This window comes from Dermacentor silvarum, chromosome 6, assembly GCF_013339745.2.
Source record: "Dermacentor silvarum isolate Dsil-2018 chromosome 6, BIME_Dsil_1.4, whole genome shotgun sequence".
Taxonomy (NCBI): domain Eukaryota; kingdom Metazoa; phylum Arthropoda; class Arachnida; order Ixodida; family Ixodidae; genus Dermacentor; species Dermacentor silvarum.
Window position 1 is genome coordinate 185,792,322 of NC_051159.1, and position 18,362 is coordinate 185,810,683.

Consider the following 18,362-nt stretch of genomic DNA (forward strand, 5'->3'; position numbering starts at 1 on the left):
GCAGATGGCATTTAGTCTTTAATAAATAAGCTGAAATTATTCACATCTTCCGGTATAGACAATATCAACTCAAAAATACTACAAAATACCGTTACAATTTCAAACCAAATTTTGTGTCATATTTTTAGGCAATCCCTATCATCTGGCGAACTACCCCTGAACTGCAAAATTGCAAAGGCTATCCCTGTTATTCAAGGTGATAACAAGTACTCTCCACGAAATTACCGTCCCATCTCATTAACATGCATACATACACATACAACAGAATTACATTCCAGCATGAATAACAAACAACAGATTGGCTGTGTATTCTTATATATTTCGAAAGCATTTGATTGTGTCGCTCATTGTCGCCTCATCTCAAAATTATCCGCGCTCCGACTGGATTCATTAACTTTATCTTGGATCCGAAAGTTTCTCTCCTTGAAGCAACAGTTCACTGTTGTTAATAACCACTCATTGCTTATTTCTGACGTTATATCTGGCGTACCGCAAGGCAGTGTCCTTGGTCCTCTTATTTTTCTTAATTTTCATTAATGACCTTTCACAAAACATATCATCGCAGATAAGGGTTTTTGGAGACGATTCCATTTTTATACCGTACGATAAGAACACCTGATGACCATTTATTATTGCAGAATGACCTTAACCTTGCCAGTTTCTGGTGCAGTACAAGGCAGACGACCCTGAACTCAGACAAATGTAAAGTTATGTCCTTCTCGCGAAAACATTCAAACTCTCGCTTTTCTTACGTTCTAAATAACACCTCTGACATCGTCCTATAAGTACCTTGGCATTCAACTTACAACTAATCTTTCCTGAAGTACACACATAGCAGCTATCTGCGCCAAGGCTTCAAAAAACTCTGGGTTATCTCCGACGGAACTTGCGTAAATCCCCTGCTACAGTTCGCAAATTAGCATATCAGACTTTTGTTCGCACACAATTAGAATTCGCATCATCAGTATGGTCACCACATCATAATTATGTACTTGATATGCTAGAATCAATTCAAAACAGAGCATCGCGCTTCATCACAAGTAACTACGACAGAACTTGCAGCGTAACTAAGATTAAAGCAGATATTGCGCTCCAGCCACTTGAAACTCGTCGCACGATTAGTATTCTTTTCCTTTTCCATAGAAACGTTCATGGTAATCGACCTCATGTGTTGCCCTTTGAAGTACCAGCACGCACGTCACGTCGCCTTAACACTAGCCATAGTTTCATGCGCATATTTGGCAATACACTGTCATTTAACGCATCAGCACTGCCACGTGTCATACCCGTATGGAACAGTCCTCCTGATAACGTTGCGTGCTTAACAAATCGTGACGCCTTTCGCGAAGAACTGCAAAGCCTCCTGCAGAAACATTGTATAAGGAGGCCTGCTTTCCTTCCCTGTTTTTCATACTTGTATTTTTTTTTTTTTATTCTTTGTGTGTATGAGTATATTACTGTGTTCAAGCTGTCTAAAGCTTAGCCTAGTCAAACATTTTTTGAACCTTGCTTTACCTATCTTGTGACTGCCTGTATTAATGTTTATATTTTTTACTCCTCTTGTAACACTTACTTTGTATCCCCCCTTACCCAATGCCCCTAAATGGGCCTATAAGGTATATTAAATAAATAAATAAATAAATAAATAAATAAATAAATAAATAAATAAATAAATAAATAAATAAATAAATAAATAAATAAATAAATAAATAAATAACATCGGAGCTAGTGCAAGAAAAGCTAGTTTTCACTTCGTGGGTGTAGCTGTTTGCGGTGCTTTTAATTTTAATATCACTTTGAAGGTGCTTGCAGTTTTTGCACCTGGGGCAAGAACATGTTTTTATTACGGGGGAATGTTTTTGGCTTACTTTTGCATGCACTCGCTCCGCTCACTCCGCCGAAGCTAGAACCCAAGAAGCATCTACACAAACGGTGGACGCCGAACCAACACCACCTGAACAACACCTGCTCATAGGGACGCCCATAACCACCCGCGAAGCCTTCACGCAAACAGGTATACATACACTAATAAGCAGACAGATACACAGACAGACACAGGTGCAGGCCTCGACAAACCAACAAAGAGTAAAAAGATACAACCTAAAGATGTTTCGCCCCGGAGGTCTGCCCGAGCGAAACAGAAATGACTACCACGCACTACAGATAGCACACACAACAACAAATCTCGCTCTTTCCTCCAATCGCGTGAACTCGCCGCCAAACAGACAAATTAGAGATTTCACCTGAAAACCTACGCTAGCCGCATAAAACACAGGAAAATCCCAAGAGGCCTTAGAACTAAGGGTAGATGTGCCCTTGGCTCTTTACCCTCCAGGCTATTATTGAAGTGGAATGCTGTCCTGGAAAACGCGTCGCTCTCTTTAGTTGATATACTCGAAGAACACTGCCGCGAACAACTTGCGATAATTACTAATCAGCTCGACAGCATCAATTTATCTGAACCGGAAAAAAGAGAACTTGAACAGTTCTTCGAAACTAGGGAGGAAAACCTACTAGATAAATACCAACACAAAGGTAATGGAGCCGTAGATCCACCTAAGAAAACTACTATGACCCCTACAGCACATAGCTCCTCCGATAGTAATACGAGCGAGCATCCAGAGCACTGCAGCAACGTAGTAGACTTATCACAGAGTTTATATCCCGATGAAGTTGATCTCCTCAAACGTGGTCTAACGTTTTGTCCCACGAACAACGCAGTAAATGAGTATGAACTCCACAAAGATATAACAGAGTTTTCAAGACGCATGCGCATCAAAGAATTCTTTTTCGATAGGCCCGACGTAAGAAAATATCATAAAAACTCTCTGAGACCACCTAGCACGTGGACACCGGATGCCGAACAATGTCCAGACCTTGATCTATACATAAAACTAATCTCAAAGGAAATTCTAGAGTCAACGTGGCAGTGCCTCAAGCGCAAAAATTTGCCCCCCGCTGAAAACAAAACTCTTAAAGAACTCGCGGAAAGAAAGGATGTTGTACTAAAACGAGCAGACAAAGGCGGCAGTATCGTAATCTGGCCCATATTAACATATTAAAGTACAAAAATGAAGCCTTCAAACAACTGAGCGCAGCTCCTATTCCAAGAACTAATCACCCATTCTGAATATCGCTTCATGAGGTCCAATAACAAAGAAGCCGACCGCTTTTACCTTCTTCCTAAAATACATAAGGTTCCCGTAGAAGAAATATTTACAGCAGAAATCCAAGACAGGCCCATAGTGTCAACTAACAACACACCTACCGAGTCACTATCTAAATTCTTAAATCACCATCTGTCAAACATCTCAACCACCCTACCATCTTTTGTTCAAGATAAGCCCTGCTTCCTTCGAATTATCGACTTGATTAACGCTAACCAAATCCTCTCCGAGCGCGCTATTCTAGCAACTTTAGAAGTTTCTGCTCTTTACTCTAACACACCCATGAGAGAAGGAATTCAAGCTGTGTCAAAGTCCCTCGCAATCAATCCTCAAGCGCACGCTCCCGAAGTTTACCTGTCACTTCTCGAGTTAGTTCTTACGCTCAACTATTTCGAATTCGATTCTATTCACTACCTACAAACTTTCGGCACAAGCATGGGAACACCATTCGCTCCCACGTATGCCAACATTTTCATGGCACAGCTTGGAGCAAACCTGATAGAATCATACCCTTTAAAACCGCACACCTACCTGCGTTACATTTACGACATGTTCATAGTATGGGAACACGGTACAAACGCGCTAACCGACCTAATCAGCCATTTCAACCGCTTTCACCCGAATATTAAGTTTACTGCTCACCACTCTCCTAGTCAGATCAACTTCCTCGACACGATGATTTACATAGAAAATGGAAAACTGAGAACAACCCTTTACCGGAAGCCTGCGGATATCCAGCAGTATTTAGACTACACCAGTCATCACCCGCGACACTGCAAGCGAGGAATTTTTGTCGGACGACCGAAACGAATAAGAAGAATCTGTAGCGAAGACATCGATTATATCCACTACCTAAGTGACCTGAAAGTAACGCTAGCGGAACGAAACCATCCACAAATTCCTCTCGACCAGGCTTATGACGTCACGTCAAGATTAAAGAGGCAGTCGGCATTAGCTAAGCAACAACCTACACCAGAATCTGATAGACCACCAGCCTTTATAACAAAATATTCTAATGCCCTCCCAAACATAAACAACATCCTACGGAAATACCACCCAATATTATCAAGTAACGAGCGTCTGAGAAAAGCCTTCCCGGATGTACCAAGGGTTACCTATCGCCGCAACAGAAACTTGATAGACCTGTTAGTGCATGCAAAAGTAAGCCAACATCATTCCCCTGTAATAAAAGTATGTTCTCGCCCCAGGTGCAAAACCTGCAAGCACCTTCAAAGTGACTGTAAAATTAAAATCACCGCAAATAGCTACACACACGAAGTGAAAGCTAGCTTTACTTGCACTAGCTCCGATGTAATTTATATGCTTGAGTGTTCCTTCTGCAAGAAGCAATATATCGGCGAGACGGGACAATCAATGAACATCAGGTTAAATGGACATCGCGCAGACACAGCTAGAAAGCTTCCCAAAGCCGTCGCCGAACATTTCAACAACCAGGTCATAACTTTGATGAACTTAAACTCTACATACTACAGTCAAATTTCCGTTCTGCGCGAGACCGAAAATATAGAGAATCGTGCCTCATCCATAAGTTCAAGACATTGCAACCAATAGGCATGGACGTTTCAAAGGGAGCTTTAGAATCTATTCGCTATGCTAAACTTAAAAGTTTAGGCAACAGCACTTAGTTGTTTTTCATTGAGTAGTTTTTTTTTTCATTATTCAATTGTCAATAACATTCCAACCTGCCTTTGCTTTCACTCATTCATTTCGTTCTTTAAAGTATATATTTGCCCCCCCCCCCCCTCCCCATTTTTTTTTTCTTTTCCACGAGCACCTTTTTTCTGCCGCTACCTTTGTCCTCCCTGTCAGACACGATAGTTCACTGGCCTCCAGCGGAGCAGATACCGCCCCCACCCGCCTTCCCGTCGTCCAGGCCCCTTCCATGCAAAGAGGAACCTTCCATGACACATCAACCTGCTAACACACGGCGCTGCTTCAAACTCCTCCACCCACTATCAGTAGCGCATTATCTTGCTTTTCAATTCTACACCCTCGCCGCTAACACACTCTCGCTCGTTACCTCACCCACCCGCCTTACCTTCTCTCTCCTTTAGAAGAACCCTACCTATATATACTGTGCCGATAGAGGAGAGCATATGTCGCCTTAAAGAAGACAAGTCCACTTGTCGAAACGTTGGCTCCTGCTCTCACCTTGTTCTCATGTTGCTCATCGTCTTGAATTTCCGTCTCCCGCATTCCCCGTGTTTTCTCTGGACTGTAACCTAGAACTTGTGGCTGGGCTAGTTGATAATATATATTGGCGTTCTTTCTTGAGGTGTTTGTGTGTGAGAGTGCATGTATGTGAAAGCGTTTTCTTGAGATCTGAAGCTGGTTTCGAGGAAGTCATTGCTTCTGTCTAATGCTCCTTCAATGTTCCACTAATGTAGTTTGGTACGTCAGTTGTGAAAGTATCGTTCTAGTTTGTTTTCATTTTCGAAGAGCAATAGCCTAGAGTAAGGCATCTATGTTTGTAATAGCTAAACGGTGGGCCTTAGCTAACGGTTGTTCTTATTTTTCTTCTTTTTTTGTAATCGCTCGGCGTCTTGCAGCTTCGACAATTGGCTTTGTTGTTTTTTTCTGACAGGTGCCGACTGGCAGCGAGGAAGCCGTGGAGAACGGTCATTTCGTGGACGCCGAGGGTCTGTGGCACGCACACTCTCGCGTCACCTTCGTGGCGCAGCCGAGTCACTTCTGGCACGGAACCATGGAGGTGCGCTGCGCTTCGCATGCAGCGCTCCCTTACTTCGTAAGCAGCGAGGAGCTCACCGTCAGGGACTACGGGCGCACCGTCGACGTGTCCGGTACGCCTAGCCACTATCGATGCCCTTGTTGCAAGCAGTTCTGTGGTCCGAGGGTGCTTTTTGCCTCTGAAAACTATTTCAGGATGTCTTAACAGGGGGTGCAAATACAATAATTGCACACTTTTCCAGACTACCTCGCGGTAGTATTCATCACAATCAGCCTATGTATGACCACTATATGACGCGATTCAGTTACCACTGTTTTGCGCCGGTTGACACCCGAATTGTCTTTCGGGTAGGGCACGCGGGCGTTGATCGCACGTCGTTTGTGTCGCATATCCCTGACTTAGACATTCTAGGGCTTTGGAAGGGGGGAGGGCGGGCGATGTTCATTCTTCGCAACTTCTTCCTTCGCTACGGTGCTCCTAGAGAGCTACTCAGCGATAGGGGTCGTGTCTTCTTGTCAGAAGTGATACAATCCCTCCTTCGTGAGTGCCAGATCATTCACCGGAAATCGCACACGTATCACCTCCAAACGAACGGTCTCACGGAGCGCTTCGACTGAACACTCGGCGACATGTTGAGGATGTACGTCTCGTCCGACCAAACCAATGGGGACACCGTACTCCCGTTCGTTACGTTCGGCTATAACAGCGCGACACAAGCCACTACCGGTTTTTCACCTTCATTTCTCTTGTACGGACGTGAGGCTTCGTGTCCTCTGGATACTATCCTGCCCTACCGATCTGACGCCTCCGAGTGCACCACAATTTCAGAACTCGCCCGATACGCCGAAGATTGCCGCCAGCTGGCTCGTTCGCTGACCAGGGAGGATCAAGGGCGTCAGAAGACAAGACGTGACAGTCATCAGGCCACGCCTACCTTCCCTGTCGGTTCCCTTGTTTGGCTGTGGATACCGCCTCACACTCCTGGTCTTTCTTCTAAACTACGTGCGTGATACCACGGTCCGTACCGGATCATCGACGCCTCGTCACCTGTGAACTATATCGCTGAGCCCGTCACACCATCGCCGGACCTTCGTTGTCGGGGTTGCGAGACAGTGCATGTTAACCGGCTGAAGCCATATTACGACCCCCTCATCTTGTCTGCTCCCTGAGTCACCCGGATGGCTCCGTGTCACACCCGGGGGGGGGGGGGGGCAATCTAATGAAGCAAACACCCCTGGTGTTTTCGGTAGGAGCTCCACGACGACGACCCATTCTGTGTTTACCAGGGAGCCCGGGCTGTTCGCTCTGTTGCTATATATATATATATATATATATATATATATATATATATATATATATATATATATATAATTATGTGAGCGAGGTAAAATTCGGATATACGTGGCCAAAGCAAACAGGCAGCGCAACAGAAACAGCAGAAGCAGACGATACCACCGTCGGTCGTCTGCTGCGCGGTACTCCTTCACAAGCGTTATTGGGCTTTCGATAGAAATTTAACTTTTTAAGCAACTAGAAATTATTTAGACGCCGGCTGTCGTTTGTAAATTTAGAATATGGGTGAATAACATTCAAATCATCATCTAGTATTAGTAAACGAACATTTTTCTGCTATCAGTGCAACTATACCGTTAGAGTCCGGGTGGCGCTGGCGTCGCCTACGAAAACCGGCCCCATTGGCCCTATGGTAATGTCACGAGCTTGCCACGACCATTGGTGCGAGTCGAAGCCACGGCCTTTGGTGTTAATTAAGGCCAAGGTAATTAGGGCACTTGAACCTACGACCTTTGGTGGGAGGCGAACCCTCGACCTTTGGTGGGACCAAAATTCAATGGAAGCAAAATTTGGTGGTCGAACCCACGACTGTTGGTGTTAAGGCGAAGTTAATTAACGTACAGTTAATTAAGATAAAGTTATTTAGGGCACGACCTTTGGTGGGAGACAATAGGAAGTAACAACGCCTTCGAATGAGAATGTCAAGTATTTTAATGAATGTCTCGTGAGCGCGCAGGCTTTCGCCTTCATCCTCTTTAGCGTGTGCTAAAGTGACTGTCAACGTTTTAAGTTATGCCTATATTGTTTCGTTCCATTGCTCGTTGCGTGGTCCTCAACTTCTTCTGAAGCTCGTTTGTTGTCCTCCAAGTTCCTGCCCTATCTGCTAGTACCGCTGGATTGCAATGGTTTTACAATTTCTTTTTCAAGGATAGCAGTAAGCTGCTGGTCACCATTTTATTCTTCTGTAGATTTACTTCTAATGATCATTACATCATTAGACATTTCATTCTAATGCAACATGTAATCTCATGTACTGTTTAAGTTTATCCACCACACCATTCAAAACGTATATGCCGAAATGTGAAATGCGGATACGCAATGTGAGATGCCGATGCAGAGATGTCACTATAGGCCAAAGACGATGTCCGTTGTCGAGGGGAGGTGTTTTTAGAGAAGTGCAAAACATATGTGAATACATTCAACGCGTTTAGACTGCTTGTGTGACAGTGGTACATAACTAGTGGGGGCAAGCAAAATTTTAGAAATGTAAGAAACTCAAAGAATCCGCCAAAAAATCACGCTGTATTCAATATAGAGGTATGTGTGCTTGAGAGATACCTATTAGGCGAAATGTACCTAAAGTGTTATGCACTTGTTTATTGTTTGAGAACGCAATACATAGAGCCGCTCACTGGCACTACGTTGTTGTTCGAAATTCTGCGTTTTATAGACCGAAGTATCTGATGAAACATACGCATTTTTTAAATGGGGTAGCCCAAATTAAGGAAATCAAACCAGCCGCTTAAGTGCGACGCGCTGTTTCGTCATGATCTCTGTTTACATTAGATATGAACATATATATGAGGCTAGATTATATGCAAAGTCTTTATGTCGTCGAATATTCCTCGATACGTAGAACTGAGGTGCGGTCACTCGCACTTCGTTGTCTGTTAGCATATAAGCAATAGCATTATAAGCCATCAGTGAAAGCAGGCCTCGCATATCGGGTGATTTTGCGAGTAGTAGTGTAAACTTTATTCATTTTAGGGGTTTTGGGCGGTAGGTGGGTCCCTCAGTCCAGGGCCCCCCTAGTCCCTGTGGCTGGCTAGGCTTGATCGAGAACTATCTGGCTCTCTATATCTTTGCTAGCAAGCCAAACCGCCCACCGCCTGTTACTTGGCATTTGCGCCGTAAGGGGTGAATTAGAATTTGGAGGCCGTAGTTTACACGTCCACGTTACGTAGGCAAGAGTTAGCCGCTCCCCAGACAAAGGACAGGTATGCCCATAGAGGGCAGGGTGTATATTAATAAGTATTTGGAGGTGTGGATATGTCTTTGGGCTGTTTACCTGCAAGGTCGGGGTGTGGGAGGCTGTATTTTTGTGACGGTTACAAGAACATTTATTGGTCCTGAGAAAATGGCCAGGGGGAGCCGAAGGCTCCCTCAGGTCAAGTCGGTGGCTCCGCCCACGATGGCACCGGGAGGCGAAATCCCGTTGCGATGTCGTGGGCCCTCTGGACTGCCTGGAATTGGATGTGGTGGTGGTCGCTTCTTAGGAACTCCTCCCACTGTTCCTTTGTGGCAAGTATAGAGTTTTCTATGGCTGGGCACAGCCAGAGCATATGATCGAAAGAGCATGAGTCGGCTCCGCATTTAGGGCACGACTGCGGAAAGTGCGGGTCTATCCTGCTAAGGGACCGCGGAGTGGGGTACGTGCGGGTTTGTAACATTCTGAGCGTGCTAGCTTGTGGCTTATTTAGTTTTGGATGAGGAGGAGAGAACCACCTCCTTTCCAAGCGGTAGTGTGAGACTATCTCGTGAAAGGTGCACAATGGGTATTTCTGGATGCAAGCCTCGTTACGAGGAGGGCCGTTGACGGCTGCGCGTGTCGTGAAATCGCGCGCCAGCCGGTGAGCCCGTTCGTGGGGTTGCAGCCGTGCGGTTGGATCGAGTCTTCCAGGTGGGCCGGGAACCATGAAATGTGGAAATACGCTTCCATGTCAATTTGACCGAAATTAGTGAGCTTGTTGATCGCAATTATATTCGCCCGTTTCGATACGCGCGCTGCCGAAAAGCACCTAACGGCTGTACGGGAGTCCGAGAAGACGAAGAGGGAAGAATGTGCGCTGTGTATGGCCAGGGCGATAGCCGCCTTTACCGCCTCGTGAGCAGAATTGGTGCGCACAGAGGCCGCATTCACCAGATTGCCTTTCGCATCCACTACCGATAGGGCGAACGCGTCTCCGCTGTCGTATCTGGCGGCGTCTACGAATAGAGCGTGTAGTCCCTATCGAGTGATCTGTTTGAGGATTGCCTGAGCTCTCGCGCGTCTCCTACCCTTATTGTGTACTGGGTGAATGTTGCGCGGAATCGGGTCTACCTTGATTAGGGAACTAACGTTTTTAGGTAGAAAGACTTTATCCTCCGGGTCGTGCCTGGGCCGAATGCCCGCCTCATTTAGTATTCTAACTCCAGCCCTGCTGGACGATAGTCTATAAACCGGCGCCGCCGAGTGGGCTTCTATAATTTCGTCTACCGTGTTATGGAGCCCTAGCTTCAGTAGTCGGTCCGTGCTCGTGGACTGGAAAGTCCCAGCACACGTTTGAGGCCCGTTCTTATAAGCGCCTCTAATTTGGCCTTCCCTGCCCTGCTCCAATTAAGGTAGGGGGTTAAATAGGTAATGTGGCTTAGGAAAAAGGCCTGGAAAGCTTCGATAAGTTTGTCCTGCTTTAGTCCGCCTCTTCGGTTGGAGATGCGGGTGATCATTCTGATGACAGTTTCCAGCCTGACCAGAGAGCTTATTGAGAGCCGTCGCGTTGCAACCCTTGGCGTCGATGAGCAGACCTAGAATTTTGACTGAGTCTACCATCGGTATTGGCTGCCCGTTTTTGGCTTTGATAACTATCGGGAGACTTTCCAGAGGCTGACTCCCTGCCTAGATCGTCTGTACAGCAAGAGCTTCCGATTTCGACGGGGAGAGATCGAGCCCCGTGGCGGAGAGGAACCCCTCGATGGTTTCTAGCGCGTTCTGTAATGAGTGTTCAATCGTGGCCATTGATCCTCCCGGCACCCAGATCGAAATGTCATCCACGTAAATGGCGTGTCCCACGTTCTGGATCTTGGCGAGGTGAGCGGAAAGCCTGTGCATAGCTATGTTGAACAGTAGCGGGGAGAGGACCGAGCTCTGCAGGGTGCCACGGTTTCCCAGCTCGTATGGACCTCCTGAAACCGTTCCTAGCCTGATGTGTGCCTTGCGGTTCGCCAGGAACGACCTTGTAAAGTCCTGAAAGTTCCTTCCCAGGTTAAGCTTCCCAGGTTAAGCAGGTTTTACGCTGTCTTAGTGACGCTGGCCTCCAACTCAACCTGAGAAAATGTCACTTTGGGGCACGCAAGCTGACAAATCTCGGACATGTCGTGTCGAAGGATGGCGTTCTCCCCGATGCCGCAAAGCTCCGTGCTGTTAAAGAATTCCCAAGGCCAACATCTCTAAAAGACTTGCGTAGTTTCATTGGCCTCTGCTCGTACTTCCGCCGCTTCATTCGAAATTTCGCTTCGATTATGGCACCGCTGACAGAGCTACTTAAGAGAGACCCCAACCTTTCCGCGTGGTCCCCGGATTGCGACGAGGCCTTCGCGACGCTACGACTCCTGCTTACAACACCACCGATACTGCGCCATTTCGATCCAACTGCTCCCACGGAAATCCATACGGATGCTAGCGGCGTTGGTCTTGGCGCTGTGCTCGCCCAGCGAAAGCCCGGCTACCAAGAATATGTTGTTGTTTACGCGAGCCGCACTCTTACGAAAGCTGAAGCGAATTATTCAGTCACTGAAAAAGAATGTCGAGCGATCATCTGGGCCATTACAAAATTTCGTCCATACCTGTACGGCCGGTCATTCGATGTTGTCACCGATCACCACGCACTTTGATGGTTGTCGTCCCTCAAGGATCCCTGCGGCCGCCTAGCCCGGTCGGCGCTGAGGCTGCAAGAGTACGACATCCGGGTTGTCTACCGCTCAGGCAAGAAGCACGCCGATGCCGATGCTCTTTCGCGCTCGCCTGTCCACACCGACATTGTCAGTGTCTCCGTCCTAGACGACCCACTTCCCCCATTCGCTTCTGTCGACATGGCTTTGGAGCAGCGCAAGGACTCCTGGATTTCATCTTTGATAGATTACATCTCTGATTCACCTGAACGCCCACCATCCCGAGCGCTACGCCGGCAAGCTTCGCACTTCGCCATCCGCGACGGCATCGTCGATCGCCGTAACTACAGTTCCGACGGCCGCAAATGGCTGCTTGTAATACCCTGGCAGCTCCGCACTGCTGTATGCGCCGCTTTCCACGCCGACCCTCAGTGTGCACACGCTGGTCTCTTCAAGACCTACACCAGACTACGGCATCGGTTTTATTGGCGCGGTATGTACACATTTGTGCAAAAGTACATTCGCTCTTGCACAGAATGTCAACGCCGCAAGCCTGATCCTTGCCACTCTTCTGGACCAATGCAACCTTTGCCGTGCCCTTCACGACCCTTTGACCGGGTTGGAATAGACCTATACGGGCCTCTGCCATACACAGCTGCTGGCAATCGCTGGGTCATTGTAGCTATAGACCACCTCACGAGGTATGCCGAAGCGGCCGCTCTACCAGCCGCGACGGCTCGTGAGGTTGCCTCCTTCCTGCTTCAACGCTTCGTTTTACGTCACGGCGCTCCCCGCGAACTACTGAGCGACCGAGGCCGCGTCTTTCTCGCCGATGTCCTTCAAGAACTTCACTGAATGCCGCATTATTCATCGCTGTACCTCCGCATATCACCCGCAAAGAAATGGATTGACAGAACGCTTTAATCGAACTCTTGGCGACATGCTTTCGATGTATGTCGCCTCCAACCACACCAACTGGGACCTCATCCTTCCCTATGTCACGTACGCCTACAATATGGCGCCCCAGGCAACGACGGGCTTTTCACCCTTCTTTCTTCTATATGGCCGAGAACCGTCATTTCCCATTGACACTATTCTTCCTTACCGTCCCGACTTATCAGAGGGTACACCGGTTTCCGAAGCCGCCCGGTATGCAGAAGAATGTCGACAACTAGCTCGCTGCCTTACAACGCAAGAACAAGCGCTACAGAAATTTCGTCATGACGACGGGAGCCCCCACACCCAGTTTTCGCCTGACGCTCTCGTTTGGTTGTGGATGCCTCCTACTTCGACAGCAGGTGTCTCCTCCAAGTTTGCATCCCGATACCATGGACCCTACCGGGTTCTGCAGCAAACTTCTCCGGTGAACTACGTCATCGAACCTCTGACGCCCCCTACGGACCAGCGTCGCCGAGGCCGCGAAACTGTCCACGTCGATCGGCTCAAGCCGTATCACGAGCCCTTCATCCTCACGACGCCTTAGGCCTCCTGTGCGGCTCCGTCTTCAGCGAGGGGGGAAGATGTAAGGAAGAAGTGCGTCGTGTAGAGCTCCGCAGCCGGATCGCCAGCGCTACTGAAGTGGGGCTCGGGCTCGACGCTGTTCCTGGTGCGCCTGGCTAAACCTACGCTGTTGTGTCTCCCTGTCGGCGTCCTTCGTGTCGTCCACAGCCGTGCTAGACTTCCTTGTCAGTAGCAGAAATTTCTCGCAGTATGTGCCTGTGTTTGACCCTGTCGAAAGCTTTGGCGAGGTCCAGCGCGAGGATTGCCCTTACATCGCGGGTCTTATTATCAAAATAGCCCTCTTGAGAAGAAGCATAGCGTCCTGTGTTGATAGGGACTGTCTGAACCCGACTAGTTTGTGCTAAAGAGTTCCCTGCTCTTAATATGTGCAACGATTCTGTTGTGGATCTCGTGTTCCGCGACCTTGGCGATGCAGGACGTAAGAGAGATGGGCCTCAAATTGTCGATGTGCCGGGGCTTACCCGGCTTAGGGATGAGTACTACTTTGGCGGTGCGCCATTCTTCTGGGACTTGGCCGGAATTCCATACCCGGTTGATCTCGTTTTTAAGTGTTACGATGGCCCTGTCATCCAGGTTCCTGAGGAGCTTATTCGTGACTCCGTCTGGCCCCGGCCCCGATCTGCTGTTAAGGAAATCAGACACGTCCTGTACTTTTGTCTCTGTTGTTTTCGAGGAAGCCGTGCGGGTGGATCGGGGGTTCTTCGAGAGGACCGACCAGTGCTCGGATGCTTATTCCTCGAGCAGTTCGGTCCACCCTCTCGTTTCGCTCGAGTCCAGAGACCGCCGGGCGCCACATTATCGCGTGGTGCCATTATAGGGTGTGCCTAGCATTCTGTAGATTTTGTTTGGGACGGTACTCGCCATGTACGAACGGCATGCTGCCTGGGAGCTCCATCGTGACCAATGCAGATTGTTCTTTTGCCTCTCCATCTCGAAGGGCCAGCGCTATGCTAAAACTGCCCAACATTTCTACAAATATAGCAGTCAAATAAAAATTGAAAGTTTTTAGAAACAGGGTTATCGGGAATTGCAAACATCAGAAAACAGTGTCAGGTTTCTAATTTTCTCGCCAATTAGTTAAATACACTAATGCAGCTAATTAACTTGCGGAGGTCTGCGGCTACTGACATTGTAAAGTTGTAGCTGCTGGTAAGGGGGTATCATATCAGTTTTGAAATCGCGCAAGAAGTCCTTCTTCGAGTTCCTGTAGCACGATATATTTTATTGCGATAGCAATTATACGGACACTCCAAGCGGATTTCTGCCGTCGCCGTCGCCGTGAGGTTCCGTATAAAGTCAAACGGCGATGAAATCGTTGCCGCGCGCCGTATGCTGTATGTGCGAGTGAAAGCGCGCGAGGGACGCTCGCTTTCACGGGGAGTGAACGCACGGCGGAGAGCAAACGCGACCTCTTCCGTCGCGCGAAAGGCCGTCACGGGACGGGCGGGTGGGAGGGGAGGCGACGTTCATCTGCGGCACCAAATGCGGATTTATATAAAAACGTTGCGAGGCGAGAAGGTGGTAAACACTTCCGACGTTGCTCGACGAGTATCCCGTTCTGATCTCGTCGAAAACTTCCGAGCTGCCCCCAGAGGCACCGACAACAGTTACCAACGCCGCGCGCGTTCGGTGCGAACGCGGGCAAAACGCCGACGGCGTCTTCAACAGTTCTGGGCGTTGCTGGTGCTGCTGCATGTCCCAGTTTATACAGCTGATAAAACTACTATCCTTACTCTGTATAGCTGTCTACTAATTTGCTATCGCAACTGATGCTTCGTCTTTCGGGTGAAACTGCGAGGAGGAGGAGCACAAAGCTTTATTAAGAGAAATGAGCAGACGGTAAAATCGTCCGAGGTGGGCGGCGTCCTTCGTCAAGGATGCCGTGGGCCTGAGCCGATAGCTTGGCTCTGCTCACCAGGCGATGCTAGTCTTCAGGGCTCGGGCTTGTCAGCTGGGCCTCCCACTGCTCGACGGTTGGTCCGGTCAATGGTGGTGTCGATGGATTTTGTCGACATTCCCATACTGCGACATTTTTTTTTTCACTTTTTCTCCGGGAAACCGAAATTGAGCGCTTCAGGAGTTCGGAAAGCACATATAAAAGTAACATCAAGTCTCCTGGTCTGCACCACGCAAGCCGAACCATCTTTTTTATTTTGACGATGTAGAATCCCCGAAATGCCGCCCCCGGAGCATGTGTTTGCATTTGGAGAGCAAGAAAACGTCACAGGGGACTAACATCAGCAGTTCAGGAAGGGTGCTCCAGTACCTTGATGCAATTGCGTGCCAATACCTCCTGCCTTATCAGTGCAGAGTGCGCAGGGGCATTACCGTGATGCAGAATGCAGCGCCCCCCGTTCGACAAATTGCTCGCACGCGGTACATACAACCTCTGAGATGCTTCGGAGCCTCCATGTGGAAAACTGCATTGGCAGTTTGACCTTGAGGTAGAAATCCGGACTAAAGGAAGCCCTGTTGTAGCGTATAATACCCAAAACCCCGAGCAATGGCATGTAATGACGAGCTCCGCTGTGTATCCGCCTGATTTGGAGTTTGTATTTAGGTATAGCTTGACAGTGATGTAGTGCATAAATATACAAATTTGATGAGAATAATCTTCCGACTGCTGTGGTGGATAGGCATAAACATTGCATGACATTAGAGGTTGCATGGTACGAAAGGAAACAAAATTGTATGAGGCGCCCTTAGTTATGAAGCATTCAACTAACCACTTTACTTAAGCCTCGCTTCACACAGGTTCCATCATATGCGCTGCACCTGTATTTTTTTTTATTTTGCGGTGTCTCTGAGTTGTTTTACATCGGTATTACATTCACATTTCTTTATTTGCGTTGTGCGCAAATAAGCTTAGGGCGCCCACGCATGCATGAATGTTTCCTTGGCAGTATATTGAATTTTTTTTATTTTTTTATATATATTTTGATGCTCCGAGAATATTGGTTGCGGCTAAAATTTTCATGCTTTTCATTTCATAATTTAAGCACTCTATATAGCTCCGCCATTGCTTTTTTTTTCTCAAATTTTTTTTCTGTATGTATATTCCAAGACATTCTAAATATGAATCCCATGTTAGGGTGTGCAGATTTTCATCAAACCACAATGTTTCTGGCTTTTTGTCTGTGTGCCTGACACCCTATCATTGCTGCCAAATAAAGGAATTTGATGGAACTGAATTTGTGGTGTGAAAATATATGGCCATCAAAAACACTCCACATGACTGATTCTTGCTTCGTTCTTCTGCGTTTCTTTCTTTTTTTTTTCTTTTTCTTAGCCCTCGCACATTTTCGTTGTACACTTTTTCCAAGTTTCGGTACCGGTGACGACCCCTTAAAAAATTAATCGCGGTCGTCCGAAGTGTTCCAATCAATGCAGCATTATTTTTGTCACAACTTTCGAGCTCATGAGTCGGCGTTTATGGCACCATCGTGGCGCAAACCTTTTTTATTTCCAAATTTTCAGTCAATATCCGCTCAAAGAACGACGTTTTGAAACCAAATACTTCTGATATCATTCTAGCAGTAGTTCAATGCACACTGAGCACAACAGAGTGCACACGATCAACGTTTTAATCTTCGCACAAGGTGGAGGGGCGTGTAGATCTTGCGTCGTCCTTCGGGTCTTCACGGCATTCCCGAAAACGCTTCATGAGCTAGAACAAAGTAATTTCTTGTAGTGCAGCCTTTGCATAGGCCTTTTGCAGCATTTGATGAATTTCTGCACCAGCCTTGCTAAATTTCACGAGACATTTTGATCTTGTATCTTTGTTCCGTCTGTTCGTCGATCTCCAGCCTAAATACTGGTTGCACAAAAAGTGCGCGCATAAGACTCAGTTGTCTCCTAGAGGTCCACCGGGTCCCTCCGAATGGAAAGAGACCGGCGCCGCTACACCTTCTCCGGCGTTTTTGCTGACTCACTGCGTGAAATTTTTCGACTGACCGCTTATATTAATGTCCTGCCCCACTGACTAAATTAAAGTTAGTGTATACGAGATCATCCTGAGCCCAGGAACACAATCACGTTTCAAATTGGTTCTTATTACCGGCTTTTATGTTACAAACGTGAAAAACCAATTTTTTACAGCGAAGCTGTTTCTGCGGACCCTGTGCCGTCGTCCGTTCGCTGAAACCCACGTGACCTAGCGGGAGAGGAGAGGAAAAGAAGAGTTAAACCCAGCTGTGAGAGGGTGCAGATGAAAAGGAGAACGGGGAGGGGCGTTGACGTAAGTCGCGCCGTCCAATCCTGGCGTTGGAGGGGGAGAGCATGAGGCGCGCCAACCGATTTCGGTGTACGAAAAAAGTAGGTCAACGGAGAAGTGGGGCGTGAGAGGAGTCGCGTTAGCGTTGGTTGTATATACGGAGCTTTGGTCCAGGACTCTTGTCTAGGAGAGAGAGAGAGAACTTTAATGAAAAGAATGGCTCAATGGCCTAAGCAGGGGTAAGGGTCAATGGCGGGGTTCACAAGGAAAAAACACACACACACACACAAAAAAAAACAAGAAAACACTACACATTCATAACCTGCCGGTCAAGCCGGCCTCGCGCACAAACTCCCATAAGGAGTTGATAGTTCGTCGGGCATCGGCCTGAGGGGGCGGCGTGGTCCATGCCTCCAGTGAGGTAATGCCGCGTCCCTTGTGCTTGTCTCTTACTGCTGCGAGACCGGGACAGTCCCACAATAGATGCCTGATTGTCGGTCGAGCACCGATGTCGCACGTACTGCACGTCACTGGTGAAGACATCACTTTCGCCTCCGTCTCTTCCTCCTCCTCATTGTCCATACGTTGCCTCTGATGGCCTCGCGTCTTCTTTGAAGCGGCGTACGCGCGCCACTTAGCCAGAACATCTTCGGTGAGTGCTGCGCCCGTCCTGGCCTTATGCACCAGGACTTGCGCGCCCCGAGGAAGCCCCTTGGGCAAAGGGTGGGCATTGTGCGGTACCTTCGCCTTCAGCTCCCGTTTGGCTTGGACTTTAAGTCGCTCGCGCTCCTCCTCCGGATCCAGACGCACA

The 18,362-nt window shown here is 48.0% G+C and overlaps 1 protein-coding gene across 1 annotated transcript in view; it reads left to right on the top strand.

The window, feature by feature from the left end:
• The window catches only part of LOC119456541 (uncharacterized), a 491,108-nt gene that overhangs the window by 412,695 nt on the left and 60,051 nt on the right, over positions 1–18,362 (top strand). Inside the window, exon 5 of the mRNA XM_037718374.2 lies at positions 5,773–5,989. Within this exon, the coding sequence (XP_037574302.1) occupies positions 5,773–5,989 (217 nt within the window). The remainder of the gene's footprint in view (positions 1–5,772; positions 5,990–18,362) is intronic.